At 32.5% G+C, this 19,019-nt stretch overlaps 1 protein-coding gene across 1 annotated transcript in view; it reads right to left on the minus strand.

Annotated features, from left to right (window-relative positions):
• LOC145259829 (failed axon connections homolog) overlaps positions 1 to 19,019 on the minus strand; it is a 42,469-nt gene that overhangs the window by 5,782 nt on the left and 17,668 nt on the right. Inside the window, exons 2-4 of the mRNA XM_080117654.1 lie at positions 15,234 to 15,360; positions 12,358 to 12,554; positions 6,237 to 6,436 (exon numbers count right to left, since the gene is read on the minus strand). Coding sequence (XP_079973780.1) covers positions 6,237 to 6,436; positions 12,358 to 12,554; positions 15,234 to 15,360 — 524 coding nt within the window. The remainder of the gene's footprint in view (positions 1 to 6,236; positions 6,437 to 12,357; positions 12,555 to 15,233; positions 15,361 to 19,019) is intronic.

Genomic DNA, 19,019 nt, shown 5'->3' on the forward strand with positions numbered 1-19,019 from the left:
TTCTATTATTTTCTTTTCTTTCTCTTCTGCGACCAAGCGGTCAGGTTTCGGCAGGCCCTTACTGGTCCCCCCCCCCCTCCGAACAAAGGCGCAGCCGCTAAATGATTGGCCGCCACTTGTGGGCATATTTAGAGAGGTGGGGGAGGGGTTACAGCTAGCCGATATTGATAAAAGGAGGTGAGGAAGGGATATCCGTCTCCTATACGCGTGTCTGATCCTTCCCCTCCCCCCACCGCATACGGGCGATAGAGAAAACGAAGTGGTTGAAAAAAAAAAAAACAAAAAAAAAAAACAAAAGGAAAGAAAACCGTCAGCCCTTAGTGCTTGCATGATTAGGCCAGCATGTAACTATCATTTGTAAGGTCGAAGGCAATAATCAATTCTATGTTAAGAAAAGCCAATTAAGCTTTGACTTTTTTTCTTTATTTGAAAACACCGTTGTTGAATACAATATATTTCTCAGATAGCCCAGGTGACCGTTTGGAAGCTGATTCAAAAGCGGAACCAGAGAGCGGACGACAGCGACGGAGACTAATTCGACCACTAGACGAAAACATGAGTGACGCCAGAGGTATCGGCTACAGCTACATCTTAAACCCAAAGCCTGCCCTATAGGGGTTACATTAGCTAGGTTTTGTATCAGAATATCTTTGATAAGTATCGATAATTGAAAAAAGTCTGATGAAAGAATAGAACGGGCGATTTTGCCCAAAGTTAACACCTTATACAGCCTAACACCATAAGCAGATTCTCTGATATGACAGGGGCAAGTTTGAAATGAATGTTTCTGTTTAGACCACAACCGAAGCCTGATCTATGACTTTTGCATTTTAAACTTTAATTGAATCCATTATACATAAAAATAATTTTGTAAAATCAACAATAGGTTCTTTACAGTGCAATGTAGACTACAATGTATTGTGGACTAAGTCACTGCAGGGAGACATGTGAAGCGGTAAGTCCACAGCTAAAGCAAGCAATCAAACGATTTGATTGCAAAATAGACGATTTCACAGATTTTGATGATAATAAAAATATGAGAGGGTTGATCATCATTAAATCCCGGGAAACGTCAGGTCTCCCTACTAATTATGCTATATAACAGCCAAGTTATGAAGGGTTAGATGGAGGTGTCATACATGGACAAAAGGTAAACAAAGTTTGTCTTGATAAAAGAATACTAAAAAAAAAAAAAAAAAATACTATTACTATTTAATTTTTTTCTTTGCGAGATGTAATAATTCTTATTGGATAGGCTAAAAAAAAAATGTTGAAAAACTTCGAGAGATAGAAAACTACATGAATAAGGCAACTAAGTAGATTTGGGATGAACACTGGAAGTCTCTGCTGATGACAAGTCTGAAAGAAACCTCTAAGAAGAAAGAGCCAGCAAAGGGGAATACGCTGTCGCTATAAGACAACCGAGGAGACGAAAGAGGCTGTGACAAGAACCATTGACACGCTCACACAAGTGGACGTCCACGGGGCCTTTCAGAAGTTGTTGGAACAGTACAACAATTGCATTGCAGCTGGAGGAGATTACTTTGAATGTGACAAGAGTTTCATATGTGCACTCTTAATAAAAGTGCCCATACGAAAAAAAGTCTGGAAACTTATTGAAGGCACCTCGTATCTGGAGGGGGGGGGAGTTTGGATAATCAGTCACACGCTTACATTCCTCAATTTTGGCTTTTTTCGTGTCAGACTTGCAAGCTAAGCAGAAACTGGGAGATAAATGATGGCTAACTTGTAACTGCTGTCTTGGGCTTGTGTTGTTGAGCTCCAGCCTGTCCTGCTGTTGTAATAAAAATAGGCTAAAAAAAAAAAGGCAGGGCGCACTCATGCGACCCCCAAAGCAGCAAAGGCACAAGGTAATTACTCATCAATGAGGGAGGAGGTGGTACATAAATTCTAATATTCTAAATTCATTTTTTTTTTCTTTTTTTTTTTCTTTTTTACTTACTAACTTTTGGGGATGGATTTTATTATAATTTAGCTTGACTGTTTCAGTTTATGGCATATCGGTTTATTTAGTGTTTGGTGAAAGTATCTATGCTTCAAGTTCTTTATATCTTCAAATATTTATTCATATTGTTTGGTCAGGTTGTTTTGTAGAAGATTGTTGCTTTTGTTTTTTGGCGTTGCAGAACATGATTGAGTTTTTTCGGTACTTGTACAGTGTAATCAAGACATTCAAAAATGAAAATATCGAAAACAGGTTATATTGTACGTATCTGTTTTGGACTGAAGATCTCCGAAAAAAAAAAAAAAACTTAATTTATTTGATCGAGTAGTTTTTTTGTGTTTTTTTTTACAGCGGAAAAAGACATTTTTATGAGCGCATTGAAGTCAGCCATTATGGGATTTGTTGAACGGCCATGGGGAGATAACTCAATGTAAAGCGCCGACACTCCCTCCCCATCTTTAATGCTAGCTTTTTTTCCTAAAAATCGAACCTTTTGCTTGGTATCATAACAAATTGTTTTTTCGCTGTAAAATAAAAACTACTTGATGAAATTAAGTGAAATTTTTTTCAGAGAACTTCGTTCCATAACGGATACGTACAATATAACCTTTTTTCGATATTTTCATTTTTTAATGTCTTCATTAAACTGTACAAGTGTTAAGGAGAGGTTCGGGCGATCAAAAGAACAATAAGTCAATCCCAGTGTTACGAAGCTGTATCCAGGCAAACAAAAAGAACACAATCGGAAATCCCGGGATTTTGAACGACCTATATCCATGACGTCAATCGGTTATGGGTCAGACCAAAACCAGCAAAAGTGCAATAAACAAGTTGGGGAGAAAAAGGTCAACATATCGAAGTGATAGAAATAAAAAGAGGAGAGAGAAAGAAAGCCAGAGAGAAATGAGATACAGATTGACACAGAGTTCTGCGACCCACCCTCTTTCACTAAACTCCACCGCCGTTATTGTTGAAGTGTAAATCTATATCTATCTATACTCCTATAAATTCGTTTTTCTTTTGTGTGTATTGATATGAATATTAAAAACCCTCTTTTCTATTTATTTCAAAAGAAAATACAATTTTCTTATATATGGATTGTGGAATTGCATTCACTAGCAAACGATCTAGCTAATTTGCATATTCTTTTAAACATTCATTTGAATTAATTCCCTATTAGCTTTTTCGGTTTTCTTATGGGATGTTCATCTGTAGTTAACTATTATGTGTAATTATATTCATGCAGATATTCTACATGATTTATACTTGCATAATATTTGCATAAAAAGTTTATAGTAAACACAAAATTGTTTCCATATATATTTATGTATAGGTATATATTTTTGTTTAATTTATCTATCTATCTATCTATCTATCTATAAAAGTGAACATGTCTGTGTGCATGTGTACATTTCCCTACACAATAACTTTGTCAATTTTAAGTCTACAGACTCGAAATTTGATATACGGGTATATTTGGGAAAATCTGTGTAATTCGTTTTCGGCCAGAAATTATGCGATTAAGGGGTCAAAGTTCAAGGATTTACCTTTTAGAACTCTATCAAACTCCTCCGACAATTTTGTGTCTAAACACTTGAAATTTTAGATATAAGTTCCTTGGACATAGATCTAACTTAATAAATCGATTGATTGGAGCCCAAAACAATTAATGTAAAGGGGTCATAATAGGGGTAAAACTTTTAAAAATTTGACTTCTCCGGTCTTTACCAAATTACTCAAACAATTTCTGGTCTAAACCTTTGAAATTTTACATAAAGGCTATATAGAGATAGGGCAAGCTTTTTAATTGGTTGGGTCGAAAATTTTTAGTTACCAATATATAAATGTATGTATGTATGTATGTTTGCATGTGTGCCTAAAACTTTCGACAGAGGCGAGGGATTTTTACAAGATCAGTATTGTTTTGAAGTTCGACCTTTCCGACACAAATAATCGAAAATTTGGCTAAAAACATTAATATATTCACCTTCAACTAGGTACTTTTCTACAGGGGGAGGGGTCACTTTTTTCACCGATATTTTTTAAAGTTATCCTCTCCTTTAGATTGTTTAGCCTTAATTTTAAAAATATCGCTTCCTGTTCGGTGGTGGTCATAACAGCATAAACGTTAGGTTTTACCCTGTTCTTTTCCTCCTTTGCGGTATGGGTTCGAGCCTGCCTTCCTACTACCACTTTTTTTTTTTTTTGCTCAACATACACATCCAAACACCCGGGCAACGCCGGGCTGAAAAACTAGTATATATATATATATAAACTATATATAAAAATACATTTTCTGGGCACTTTTCTACAGGGCGGGGGGGGGTCGCTTTTTCGCCGATATTTTTGAAAGTCATCCTCTCCTTTCTATTGTCTAGCTCTAATTAAAACATACGTCACTTCCGGTTTGGCGGTGGTCGTAATGACAAAGACGTCAGGTTTCCCCCCCCCCCGTTCTTTTCGTCCTCCGCGGTACGGGTTCGAACCTGCCTTTCTACTACCACTTTTTTTTTTTTTGCTCAACACACCACATCCAAACATCCGGGCAACACCGGGTTGAAATGCTATTAGTAAATAAACGAAATCTGTATTATAAACAAAAGTGTCTCGTATTCTTTTTAAACAAAATAGTTGTCTATTTTATACCGCCTATGCGATCATAAGCCAGACATACATGTAACACAAGTACCGTTTTTGCAGACAAAAAAAAAAAAAAAAAAAGAATAACATCGACGTTTGATGCATTTTAGTTTAGGAATACGGTAACTTCAGACAGCCTGATCTGGTAGAGGTTAGTAACATTTATAAAAAAAATCTGAATTAAAATTGTTTACTGCAATGATTAAAGATCTTTATGCTAGAATATAAAAAAATACAAAGGGTTATCTTCCCTTAGTTGAGAAGTTAGCTGCAAGGGGAGACACAGGAGCAAGATTATGGTGCAGACTTTCAAAGAAGTACCAACAATAAAACCACGTTTGACACCAAGAGAAGATTGTACCTGTAATGGCAGGATGCCTCATTGTCTCCATAAAAATGTCTTGCACCAATACACAAGTAATAGTTGGACAGCACAGGGTCACCTCTATACTTTTGTGTTCAAAATACAAGCATGCTGAGGAAAAACAAAGTCACAACTTTGAGAAAATATGTTTACTCCTTATTTTTTCCCATGATTCAACTTTGTTATTTCTCTAGATAGATAGATAGATAGATAGATAGATGAATAAAGCTTTCTAGCATTGTGCAATGATTTGAGTGCCATCAGGCAGAATCGAAACCAAAGCATTTAGCACGCCAGCTGCGTTCCCTGCGAATGTAGATATTAAGAAATAGATAAGAAAGAGTTAATATTTAATTAATTGGGTACTTGTACAGTTTAACCAAGACATTAGAAAATGAAAATATCGAAAAAAAAAAAAAAGAAGTTATATTGTACATATCCGTTATGGAACGAAGTTCTCCAAAAAAAAAAAAAAAAAAAGAACTTTTTTTTTTTTTTACAGCGTAAAAACAATTTGTAATGATACCAAGCAAAAGATTCGATTTTTAGCTAGAAAAGATAGTATTAAAGATGGGGAGGGAGTCTCGGCACTTTACATGGAGTTATCTCCCCGTGGAGTGTTCAAAAAATTCCATAATGGCTGACTTTAACGAGCTCTCATAAAAACGTGTTTTCCACTGTAAAAAAAAAAACAAAAAAAAACTACTCAATCAAATTAAATTAATTTTTTTTTTTTTCGGAGATCTTCAGTCCATAGCGGATACGTACAATATAACCTTTTTTCGATATTTTCATTTTTGAACGTCTTGATTGAACTGTAAAAGTACCATTAATTGAATTTGGGCATACGCAGAAAGAAATAAAAATATATAGTCAAAATAATGATGCTATTTAGTGCTTTCAAAGGGCAGACAACTCGGTTCTGCAAAAAAAAAAAAAAAAAAAAAAAAAAAAACTAGTGTTGGTCTAGTGTTTGTGGAATTCTTCCTGCTAACTGTTTTTCCCCTACTTTCAACCTTAAACTTTTCAAGACTAAGGTCAATAGGCATCTTGTGTCTTTGCAATAATCATCTTCCATTCTTGTTAGCTTCCTTACATCAAGTGGCTTCATGCCTTGTTTGAAGTGATTTTCATAAAAAAAAAAAAAAGAAAAAAAAAGCTAAATCCAATTACTTTATCAACTATGTTTATCTGTGTCCCTTCATCCAACAATACTGGTCTCACATCCATGGACTAAAATAAAAACACGTTTTCTTGTCAACTTACCAATGTGATCAGACAAAGCTTGTAAATCTTGTCTGCAGATCCTCGCGACTTCTTCCTCCGTGTGTCGGCCATAACCTTGATAGTAGCCTGCCTTCTTAACTGCATTTTTCATCTGCCAAAAAACGCATTGGCTGACCGGAAGTACTTTCTTGGCAGAGGGATCATTATAGCTATAAACCCAACGACTCATAGCTAGAGTCCTGAAAGGAAAAAAAAGAAATTGTCATGTTAAAATATAATAAAGAATGAGTTATCTTCCCTTTGAGAAGTTTTTGCTGACCAAAATACAAAGTGATTCAAACAAACACTAAAAGGAAAACATTTAAATGAAATAATGATGTTGCTTTCGGGCCATGAAACTAAAATGTACTTTCTTGGTTTCTGGTTATGATCTAACGGTAGTATCTGTTCTGTCTAAAGATGGTATAATTGATATCTTGGGATTTCCGTTTGCGCCAGGCGTCCATACGATAGAAATATGTCACACACGTCTATAAGGATATTGGAGATAAACCGTAATAACCAGATATATTTTGACACTACATTAACCAGATTACTTAGATAAATACTTTTACAGTTTTAACAAAAAAGCTACAATAATATCGAAGGGTCTCCATTCACAATGAATGTCGACTGAATGCCCAGCAGCAGGGGTTTCCATAGGTTCTACTAGTCTGTGATTAATACAGCGAGCCGGACACATGTACATTCACTTTTATTATATATTAGAAGTTAAACCCGGCGTTGTCCAGTATTAAATCTAACGTTAAATTTCTGGAAAAAAAAAAAAAAAAAAATGAAAAGTAAAATGAAAAAAAATGAAAAAAAAATAAAATGAAAAAAAAATGAAATGAAAGAAAATGAAAAAATGAAATAAAAAATGAAATTAATTAAATGAAAAAATGAAATAAATTAAATGAAAAAATGAAAAAAATGAAAAACAAGGAAAAAATTGAAATAAAAATGAAAAAAATAAATGAAAATTTTTTAAATGAAAAAATGAAAAAAATAAAATGAAAAAAAATGAAAAAAATGAATAAAAATGGAAAATTAATAAAAATGAAAGAAAATGGAAAATGAATAAAAATGAAAGAAATTGGAAAATGAATAAAAATGAAAGAAAATGGAAAATGAAAAAAATGAAAAAAAGTAAAAAAAATAAAAAATGAAAAAAAGGAAAAAAGAAAGGAAAAAACGAGAGAAACTGAGACGTGTGTATGCGAGTATTATGTTTCTAACAATTCACTTCTTGTAAGTAAAATAAAAAATGATAAAATACTGAATCAAGTACGATACCTATTAAGCCAGCTTGACACGTTCTTTAAAAATCATTTTCAAACCTTCTTTTAAAACATAATGAGGACGATTCGTGTACACAGTTGTGAAATACTCGACAAACAAATAAAAATCTGATGACTCGCAAGTACAATTTTTTTTTTTATTTTGACCACTTGGTAGTCCTTTTTTCTGGATGAAAATCGATTAAAATTTTTCTACATGTCTGAATACCCTATATACCAAGTTTCAAGTCTGTAAATCAAGAATTCGTTGAGTATGTAGGTTGAGAAGTGTCCTCACACACACACACATTCTCACTTTTATAGATTTACTAGCAGGCCGCCTGACGTTGCCCGTTTATAAAATACGCATAAATATTATATTTTTATTAGTGCAGAATTCTTATTTATTATAAACAGAAATACTGTAGGTATTAAGTGTAACATTAAATACCTTTAAAAAATAAAGTAAAAAACGGAAAGAAACTGAGGCATGTACATTCAAGTATGTTTTTTTTCTAAACAGTTTTTTCTAAACAGTTTTTTCTAAACAGTTTTTTCTAAACAGTTTTTTCTAAACAGTTCACTTCGTGTAAGTAAAAATAAATGCTCGAGCTAAGAACAAAACCAAAACCTAACGATAGCGAGTCAAGTACGATTATTATTCAGCCAGTGTGACGCTCTCTTTAAAAAGTGTTTTCAAACCGACTTATACTTAACATAAGGAATCTGCAATGGGAACCATTCGCATATGCGCAATAATGAAACACTTAGCAAACAGAGAAAAATCCGCTGACTCCCACGTACCAATTTTTTAACGTGGACCCCTTAGAAGCTCTTTTCTCCAGATAAAAACTGATTAAAAAATTTTACACATGTCTGAATAACCTATATATCAAATTTGAAGTGTGTAGATTAAAAATTCGTTGAGTATATAGGTTGAGAAGTGTCCTCACACACACTCTCACTTTTATAGAATATAAGATTAGCAGATGTACCCGGCGTTGCCCAGTATTAAGAGAAAGAAATATATATCAGCAAGTTGAAAATGAACATTTTGCATTTCAACTTGCCGACATCACTGTACATTATTCATCCAGTCAAACAAAATTTTATTCTTTATAAACTATCCTTGGTGTATGATTACTATTTCCCGTTAATTTCAGTGTTATGTGACCAGGAGTTTAAGAGTTTATCAGTCAACTATTTACACAGAGAGGCAAACACACATACATACACCTACTGTTTTAGTTATATAGATCTATTAAAAATGCAGAATATTTATCTGTATGTCTGTTAAACTATACCATCAAAAACTTATACCATACAAAAAACTTATACCATACAAAAAACTTATACCATTAGACTTAATATGATATAGTATAGGGGAAGAGTGTAAAATAGTCTGAAATAGTAAAGGGGAGAATCCATTCGTAATGCTCGAAAGTCATACGAGGTGCCTTCAATAAGTTTCCAGACTTTTTGTACAGCCATTTCAAATTGTCGTGAACCCTTGAAAATTCAGTATGTTACTGCTATGCATCTTAGAAGATGACTAACCAATTTTTATGATTTCAGGTTGAAATGAACAGCTACAACAGGAATTGGAATACATGCTACTAACAGCTACAACAGGAATTGGAATACATGCTACTAAAGCCTTATTGTCACAGCTGGTGAATTTCAAAAATGCAATCTAGACGGGAGGACACTTTAGAATAAAGATATACAATAAAATTTTTAAACTTGGAAAAATGCCGCAGAACTGTATGGAATGCTTCAGACTAATTTTTGACCATCTTGCATGAATCGAGCATTAGTTTTTGAGTGGCATAAGAGATTTAAGGAAGGCAGGGAGTCTGTGAGGAATGATGAGAAGTGTGGAAGGAGTAAGGAAGCCAGAACACCAGAGTTGATTGGCCAAATAAAGAATTTCATTGAATAGACCGTCATGTGGATATAGAGACAATAAGTGTACAGTTTGATGTCAGTGTGGGAACTGTACGTACAATTATTCATGAGGAACTGAAGATGCAGAAGATTTGTGCGAAGTTTGTCCCAAGGGTGCTCAGAGAAGATCACGGACTATTTAACTAAGATGAGCATCAAGACAGCTCCTCACTCTCCTTATAGTCTAGATCTTGTTACCTGTGACTTTTGGTCATTTCCTAAGCTCAAGGAAAACCTTACAGGATGTCAGGGTCATTGACACACTTACACAAGAGGACTTCCATGGAGCCTTCCAGAAATTGTTGAAACAGTACAACAACTGCATTGCAGTCGGAGGAGATTACTTTGGAGGGGATTAGAGTTTCATGTGTGTGCTATCAATGAAAGTGCCCAGAAGAAAAAATTATTGAAAGTACCTCCTATATTACTGGAAATTATATTTGGAAGATAGTGTCAATATACAATACTCCCAAGAATTACCTCCCCTCCCAAAGGATAAGGAGGCTAGTTGTAATCATAGCGGTAACAATAATAATGATGATAGTGACAATAGTGGTTATGGTAATAGTAATAAGAATGTGTGTAATCGAAAAATAACAAACAATTGCCCACTGATGAATAAATGCAAATAATGCAATGTATAGGACAATGTGAATAGCAATTTAAATAATGAAGTAAAAAAATATACGAGAAACAGGTTATATTTTAGACACAGATTTTTTCATCAAAGGTAAAACTGAAATATCTCGGAAAATGCAAAATGAAGACAAGGCACAGTTTTTAATAAAATTACAGAACAAAAAGGATAAAAAATAAAGTTAAAAGATACTAAAAATAAAGGTAATATTAAAAATAGTACTAAAACATAATACTTAAAATAATAAAAATAATACTAATAAGTAATATTACAAATAATATTACAAATAATACTAAAATAATACTAAAATAATATAAATAATATTAAAAATATTGCTAAAATAATCATAAAAATGATACTAAAAATAAAACTAAGAAATGATACTAAAAAATAATAAAATCATAAAAATACAAAAAAATAAGGCTAAAAAATAATACAATGAAAATACAAAAAAATAATACGCAAAAATAATGCTAAAAATAATAAAAACTAAAAAATAAGACTAAAAATAATACTGAAACAAATTATACCAACAGTAATGCTAAAAAATAATATAAAAAAATACCAAAATATAATACCAACAAATAATACCAAAACATAATACAAAAAAATTATACTAAAACATTATACTAAAAAATGATACTAAAATAATACTAAAAAATAATACTAAAAAATAATACTAAAAAATAATAAAACTAAAAATAATACTGAAACAAATTATACCAACAGTAATGCTAAAAAATAATATAAAAAAAATACTAAAAAATTATACTAAAAAATAATACTAAAAAATAATAAAACTAAAAATAATACTAAAAAATAATACTGAAACAAATTATACCAACAGTAATGCTAAAAATAATATAAAAAAAAATACTAAAAAATTATACTAAAAACAATGCTAAATAATAATAATAATCCCCCCAATAGAAAAGTGATACCAAAGAGCCGAGAAGGGTCAAGGAGGATCGAAAGACTGAGGAGAGAGCGCTAAGCAGACCTCCACTGGGCAAGCACGAAGAAAACTGGGACCTTGGGGAGGCTTAGTGCCACTCAGATTCCAGTATAAACCAATGGCCACTGCCAGTGAGAAATCAATGGTAAGAGGCTGTTGCAATGACGCAAATTTATTTGCAAATGCTATCGAAGGAGGCGGAGATCAGATCGTTTGTTGACTTATGTGAAAGCTCCATGTGAGCCAATGATAATAATAATTATATCTAATTGCACGTGGAAATTGTCAAAATAATCACTTATTACCTCCCTTTATGTTCAAATTTATTTTTCGTAAATTAAAATAAACTACTTGATCAATTTCTTTGATTTTTTGAATAAATAATCTTCATTCCGTGACAAATAGGTACAATATGAACATTTTATTTTTTTCCATTATTGTTTTTCGTTATAAGTGCCAATCTGAAGAAGCACCTGAAATGTGATTTGGGAAGAGTTGGAAACACAAGACAATAAAAACGTTGATTTGGCCGGCATTATGTCTGCCATTGTTACTAATCTTCAAAAAGTTATCTCACGTCTTCCTGACAAACTGTTTAACCCTTATCCTCAAGTTGTCTTTCAGCCTTGATAATCGATTTGCAAGATGACTTGATAAATTAATAGAATATACAGGATGGAACGATAAAACTGTTGCCCTAGAAAAGACAACACGATTCCATTTCCGTTTGATGAAAACCGGTTTTCTTTTTTGTTACAAACCATCTACTAGCTGGTCAGTTGTGTACAAATTCCAAAAGCAATAGGAGCCTTCTATCATGTCTGAAAGTGACACAATATTCAACGAGTGAGATCGGAGATGCGTCACTGTACAACTCATGCTCTTTATCGATTCAAGTGAGGACAACAGAACTATAGCTAGCACCCTCAAAATGCAAATCCAGAGGGTTCAAAGTTTTTGTGTCATTTAATCAGTTTAAAAATTTGGCCTTTGACAGATTGGACTTTCTTTTTAAGGCCAAATTTGGCCTTTTTTGAAGCAGTTTCATGGAACCATGATTTTGGCGTCATTTTTCTTTTTGTTTTTCTTTTAGTAAATGTGCACTTTAGGTGCGTAAATTATTGTTAAGATATTGGTGCCCATTTTTTTTTTTCACATTACCATTCTTTTTTCTAATTATTATTATAACAAATGAATCTCTTTTCTTAACAAATTACTGTAGCATTCCCTATCTTAAAAAAAAACAAAAAACAAAGATGACAATAAAATTGCCTGAAAAATGAAAGATGAGCAACAGCTTACCAATAAAGGCTTTCTTCTGTCATTTTTCGCATGGAATGTGCGACTGCCTTATCATGGGCTTTCAAATGCTTACTGAGATCAATTTCAAATTCTTTGTTCAAGAATTCAATAATGAATTGAGAGTCGCAGTACTCTTTCCCGTTATACATTATCCAAGGAGTTTTTTTCTTCGACGACAACTGCATACAATATTCATTCTGCAAAGAATTACAAGAGAAAGATATTTCAAAAGGTAAAAATATAAAAGCAAAATTTTTAAAAATGTAAAAAAAAGGTAAAAATAAAAAAGCAAAATTTTTAAAAATGTAAAAAAGAAAGGTAAAAATAAAAAAGCAAAATTTTTAAAAATGTAAAAAAAAAGGTAAAAATAAAAACAAAATTTTTAAAAATATAAAAAAAAGGTAAAAATAAAAAAGCAAAATTTTTAAAAATGTAAAAAGATAAAAAAAGAAGCAAAATTTTTAAAAATGTAAAAATGGTAAAAGATAAAAAAAATTTAAAAAATGAAAACGGAATAAATTACGAGAGAAATAAAATGGCAAAGGTATAATTAAAAAATTAAATTTTAATTATAAAAATTTTTCAATTAAAATTAAATTTAAAAAATGAATATAAATTTGTAATTAAAAATCAATAAAATTTTACATTAAGAATTTATTAAATTAAGCAAGTAAAATTAACATTTCCTTAATTTTTTATTAAATAAAAATAATGTTAATGTTTTTAATTTTAAATAATATGAAACACGAATTAATAATTTAAATTAAAATATTTCTTTTTATTTAAAAAGATGAAAACTAATTTTTTAAATTCAAATAAAAAATTTAACTTAAATAATAAATTAAAATCAAAATTTTAATTTAGCTTAAAGCTAATGCCTTTTTAATTTAATAAATATAAAAATAAAGTAAATTATAAAAAAACTTCTTAAAATTTAAAAATGTCAGTCATAGATGAGTAGATTTGTTTATGGCGCATGTGCGTAAAAAATGGCCGCCAAAGAATACAATGCATAATACAACTTTTTATATCTTGATAACTAATTATTTCTGCAAAATTTCAATGCGATTTTCGTATTCAGCATAGTCAAAAACCTTTAAAAGTCATCATTTAAAAGAAAATTGTTGAGATGGACCTAATCTGAAAATTTACCATATTTTTTTATAAATGATTTTACTGGCTTAATAGTTATTGTACTTGACTCACTGTGTCTAGGTTTTGGCTTTAATCTCAGTTCGAGTATTTTTTTTTTTTTTTTTTTTTTTTTACTTACAAAAAGTGAACTGTTTAGAAAAAAAAACATAATATGCGTATGTCTCAGTTTCTTTCCATTTTTTCTTTTCTTTTTTTAAAGGAATTTAACGTTAAGCTTAATACCGAGCATCGCCGGGTACATCTGTAAGTCTTAAATCAAAATAATTTAATTAAAAATTTAAAAGTTAAATAAAAATTGCTTTATTAAACAAAATTTTAATGCATTTTAATTTTTTAAAAATACATGAAAATAATGTTGTTTTTTACTTTCAGATAAAAATGAAAATACGAAAAAAAAATTTTAATTAAAAAAAGGAAGATGAAACCGACTTTTAAAAATTTAAGAAAAATAATCTGCTTTAAATAAATAAATAAATAAATAAATAAAAGAAAGAGAGAAAGGGATGAACAGGGGAAGAGGTTGGAAAGGAAGGAGTAGATGGAAAGGAATAGAAAGGGAGAAAGGATAAAAGGGAAGAAGAGAGATAGGGTGGGAAAGAAAGAAAGAGAAAGAGAGTGAAAAGGGAGTCAGAGGATGGAAAGGAGGAGAGAAAGGGAAGGAGGAAGAGAGGATGGAAAGGACGAGGGAGAGAATTTAAAAAGTAGATAGAGAGGGTGAAAAGGCAGAGAGACAAAAGGGAGATAAAGAAAAAGGGGAGGCAGGGGATATAAGGGGGATAACGAAAGGGGGAGACAGGGATGGAAAGGGATAGAAACAAAGGAGGGATTGGGAGAAAGAAGAAAAAGACAGAGATGAAAAAGGAGACAGAGAGAGTGAAAAATCAGAGATTGTGGACAGGGGGGATAGGTTAGAAAGGAAGGGGGAAGACGGAAAAGAAGAGAAAAGGAGAAAGGGTAGAAGGGAAAGGAGAGAGAAGGTGGAAAAGGAAGAGAGAGAGAGAGAGAGTGGAAAGAGAAAGAGGGTTGAAAGGAGGAGAGATGGAGGGAGGGAGAGAGGATGGAAAAGAGGAGGGAGAGAAATGGAAAAGTGAAGGTAAAAAGGCAGAGAGATGGAAAGGAATAACAAAAAAATGGGAGAAAAGGGATAAGAAAAGGGGGAGGCAAAGGATAGAAAGGGATGAGAAAAAAGGAGAAACAAGGGATAGAAAGGGATAAAAAAGGGGGAAGGCAGGTGATAGAAAGGGATAACAAAAAGAGGGTGGCAAGGTATAGAAAGGGACAACGAGAAGGATGAGACAATGGATAGAAAGGGATAACAAAAAGGAGGAGGTAAGGGATAGAAAGGGATGAGAAACGGGGGAGGCAAGGGATAGAAAGGTATAACGAATAACGAAAAGGGGGAGACAAGAGATAGAAACAGAAGAGGTCAAAAAAAAAAAAAAAGGAAAAAAAAAAAAGAAAAAAGGAAAAAGAAAAAAAAAAGAAAAAAGGAAAAAGAAAAAGAAAAAAGAAAAAAGGAAAAAGAAAAAAAAAAGAAAAAAGGAAAAAAAGAAAAAGAAAGACAAATATTGGCCAAACATTCTAGATTTGAATCCAAAATATCAGTAGGACTCCTTCAATCAAAACTATCTTCTCTGGTCAAATGTTCCTGTCCATCTGATTCAATAGAAATTGCATACAAACAAATACGTAAAGACCAATAAGGAAAAACTTCAGCATACCTGATATGGGATCTTTGCCATCCGCAAGAAAGTCTCTAATTTTAGTGCAAATGGAGACAGATTCGGGGCTGCTGGAGTACGGGGTATTTGAAATAAAATAACCACATCTTTCGGATATTCCTTTGGCCTATAAAGTATAATAAAAAGAAAATTAAGAATTAGGAATGAAAATATTGACAGTTTCTGTTGCTGTTCAGTTAAAGATGGACTATATGGCATAAGAGGAAACTCTTGTCATAATTTTGCAAAACAGATGAAGAAATTCAGTTAAAAGAATCTAAACACTAACAGATCCATTAATGATGTTGCTTTAAAAACCCCAGTCTTTTCGCTCGTTGCATAGAGGGTGAATTAATTTGCAACGGAATCCTCCCTACCTTTCTGTACAGGTGGCGCAGGTGTTTTTGGTGGGCAGCTGAAGACCTGGACAAAGGATCAAAGTGTAGTATCTGTTCTGATACTGCACTGCCTTTTCTGTTCTTGGTCAGTAGAGGAGGAATCCTTCATGACTGAGACAATTTTTATTTTTGTTCCTATACAGAGTGCCCCCTTTTGGGGAGCTGGATTTTTTTCCACATTAAAAATCGAACTAGTGTCTAACTCTGCCCTCGTGGGGAGGCAAGTAAATAGGAACAACCATGAAGAAGGACTTGGGTGTGCTCTTAGTTCCTTCGATGGGTGAATCATGGTTTGTTATCCGTCTCCTGCGACCTCGCTCAGGATTGCCATGCATAGGTTGCCATGGTTCAGGAATTAGCACAAGCCAGAGAAGCCTACTCCATCCGACAAATCTTTTCTACACATACTATTATAACACAGGTGTTCTTTCGAATTATTTGAGTCCTTTGTTCCAGCTTGTTTGATTCATTGGTCTAGTGGTCTCCGATTTGATTGCAGATGGAGACAGGCTCGAGGCTGCTCAAGTTCGGGGTGTTTAGTATCTGTTCTTCAGATGCTGCACTTCAGTTTCTTGTTCTCTCTCAGTCGTGAAGGATTTCTCCTCCACTGAGACAATTTTTATTTTTGTTCCTTTTTCTCCACATTAAAAAACGACCTTGGTGTCTAACTCTGTCCTCGTGGGGAGGCATTGTAAATAGGAACCACATCTTGTCGACTACTCCTTTGGCCTATAAAGTATAAAGAAACAAATAATGAATTATGAATGAAATATTGATAGTTCACATTGGTGTATATTTAGATGCAAGATGGACTATATAGCAGTGCATGACAGGGAACTCAATATTCAGAAAGAATCTTAGCCCAACAGATCCATTGAAAACGTTGTTAGAAAACTCCCAGTCTTTTTTTATAAATACTATTATGGAATTTGTTCTTTAGAATTATTTGATTTCTTTGTTCGAGCTTGTTTGACTCGTTGGTCTAGTGGTCTCCAATTTGATTGCAAATGTATGCAAGTTTAGGGCTGACGGAGTATGGGGTTGTTTGAAATAAAATAACCACTTCTTTCGGATACTCCTTTGGCCTACAAAATATACAAAAGCAAATAATTATGAATTAAATATTACTTTTGCATAACGAAACGGATCTGTAAAAAAATGTACTGAAATTTTAACATACTGAAAGAGCTGTTTTGCATGAAAAATAAATATTTGGATCTTGCAACATTGTTATATATATATATATATATATATATATATATAAAATAAAAATTACAATTAAATTTACCAAAAATTTCCAATTACGGGATTTCCTTGGATTTTACTTGTGCAAATGGAAATTCAATTAACTTTCTTGAAGTTATATATGTGGATTTTACCGTCACTATTTTATTTTATTTATCTTCCACCAGACTATTCATTCACGTGTAATCACCTTTTTCTTCACCATATTCCTTCTGCCTCACTTTTTTTGTTTTCAAGTAAGATCTTTGTCTTACTTGTTGTTTCATCAAATACTTTTGCATGCAAAATCCGATCCTGCATTTTGCTAATTCCTACCCTCTGATGAGAAGGAAAATATTTCTTCGAAACTCTGCAGATTAAGGACTATCCACTTATCAAGTGTTTCCTTTTCAGATTAAATATGTTTTTAACTCTTTTTCAAAGTGTTTTTTAACATGTTTTATTAACTGTTTGCTCGTGTGTGTATATATATATATATATATATATATATATATATATATATATATATATATATATACTAGCCTGGGTGCCCGGCATTGCCCGGGTATTTGGCGATGTGTGTTGAGCAAAAAAAAGAAAAATACAAAGTGGTAATAGGCAAGCAGACTCGAACCCGTACTGTGAAGGAGGAAAAGAATATGAAAAAAAAAAAGTTACGTTTTTGCCGTTGTGTCCATTAATGTTACGTATAATACCTACGGTATTTCTGTTCATAAAAAATAAGAAATCTGCATTAATTAAATTTTATTCATGCTTATTTTATGACCGGGCAACGCCAGGCTACCTGCTAGTATATATAGTCTAAAGAAGCTTTGAATAAAAAAAAATGCAAAAATAAAAATAAAGAATGCAGTTTAAATTCCCGGAATGAAAAAAATATTAACTTGAACCCATCGCAGACTTATCACCCACATAATCCGACTTCTGAAAAGTTTATAATGACAAAAGAGAATTCATTTATATATGGATGAAAAGCAAACAAAAACAAAAAAAACAAAAAAAAAAACAAAAGGCATTAACTAAAGTTGTTAAATAGAAATAGACCTAGCACCTGCATAAACCGATTTCGCAAAAGTTTTCAATTTTAAAACAGAATGTAACTACATAAGGATGAAAAGCGAAAACCTTAACTAAAATTTTGTAAATAGAAAACATATTTATATAAAGATAAGTCAAAGATTTTAGCTGAGAACAAAAAAAATTTAGAGCACGGTTTTTGTAAAGATATAAAACAAGGTTACGTTTATTGAGATTGTCGGACTGACTTGTTATAGTCACAACGTTTCGGCCGTTTTGCCCTCCGGCCTTCATCAGGTGTTTTGTATCGAACTGGGGAACCGTTTGTTAGGAGTCTTGAACCCAACCCTTTATTATCATTACGGGGGTACCGTGTTCGGACTCCAGCTAGGCTCTGGGACATAGTTGCTGATTCTGTTTTGAATGTTACTTTTCTCTGCCTTTGTTCAGGATTGAACTCAGCACCTTTGGGTAACTGTAAACTTTGATACAACGTCTAGGACCACTTGGCCATATGTCATTAGGACAATTCTTAGTTGTTGTTTTTTGTTAATGTTAAACCTATGTTGTTATTCAAGGTTTTCTCTCTCTGTTAGAGGTGCCCAAATTGCATTCAGCTCTATGCTTGGTTTGCTCAGTAGGTTGTTAGGTCCAAGCATGTGAGCTGTTTCTTTAAGTTTTCTCACTTTCCAGTGGGTCTCTCTGTTTATTATTTCTTTTTTAATCTTTTTTTTTTTTTTTAACTAAGATTATGTTTACTCATTTTTAACCTCTGTCAAGATTAGAGGTCGACCATCCTATAAAGAAATTAACTTTGTTGCTTCTTTATGTAAAACTCTTCTTTAAAAAGAAATATATATATATAACTTCCTTCTCAGTGCAGGAAGATGTGACACATGGCCAGGAAAGCAGGGAAACTAAAACCAGCGCCCCTAGGAGAGGCACTCTAAACATTTTAAGTGTTATCGACATTTCGGTGGCCATCTTGATCCATATTGTAAAGCCAGACAGGTTTTATTCCATATTTGAATTAAAATAGTTTGAACCTGTTTTATTCTACAAAGAAATTTTTTTACTTTTATCATTATTACTATTACTTTATTTATTTAAAAATTATTTGATATTT

This window comes from Euprymna scolopes, chromosome 35 (assembly GCF_053919585.1).
Source record: "Euprymna scolopes isolate OS-2025 chromosome 35, ASM5391958v1, whole genome shotgun sequence".
Lineage (NCBI taxonomy): Eukaryota > Metazoa > Mollusca > Cephalopoda > Sepiida > Sepiolidae > Euprymna > Euprymna scolopes.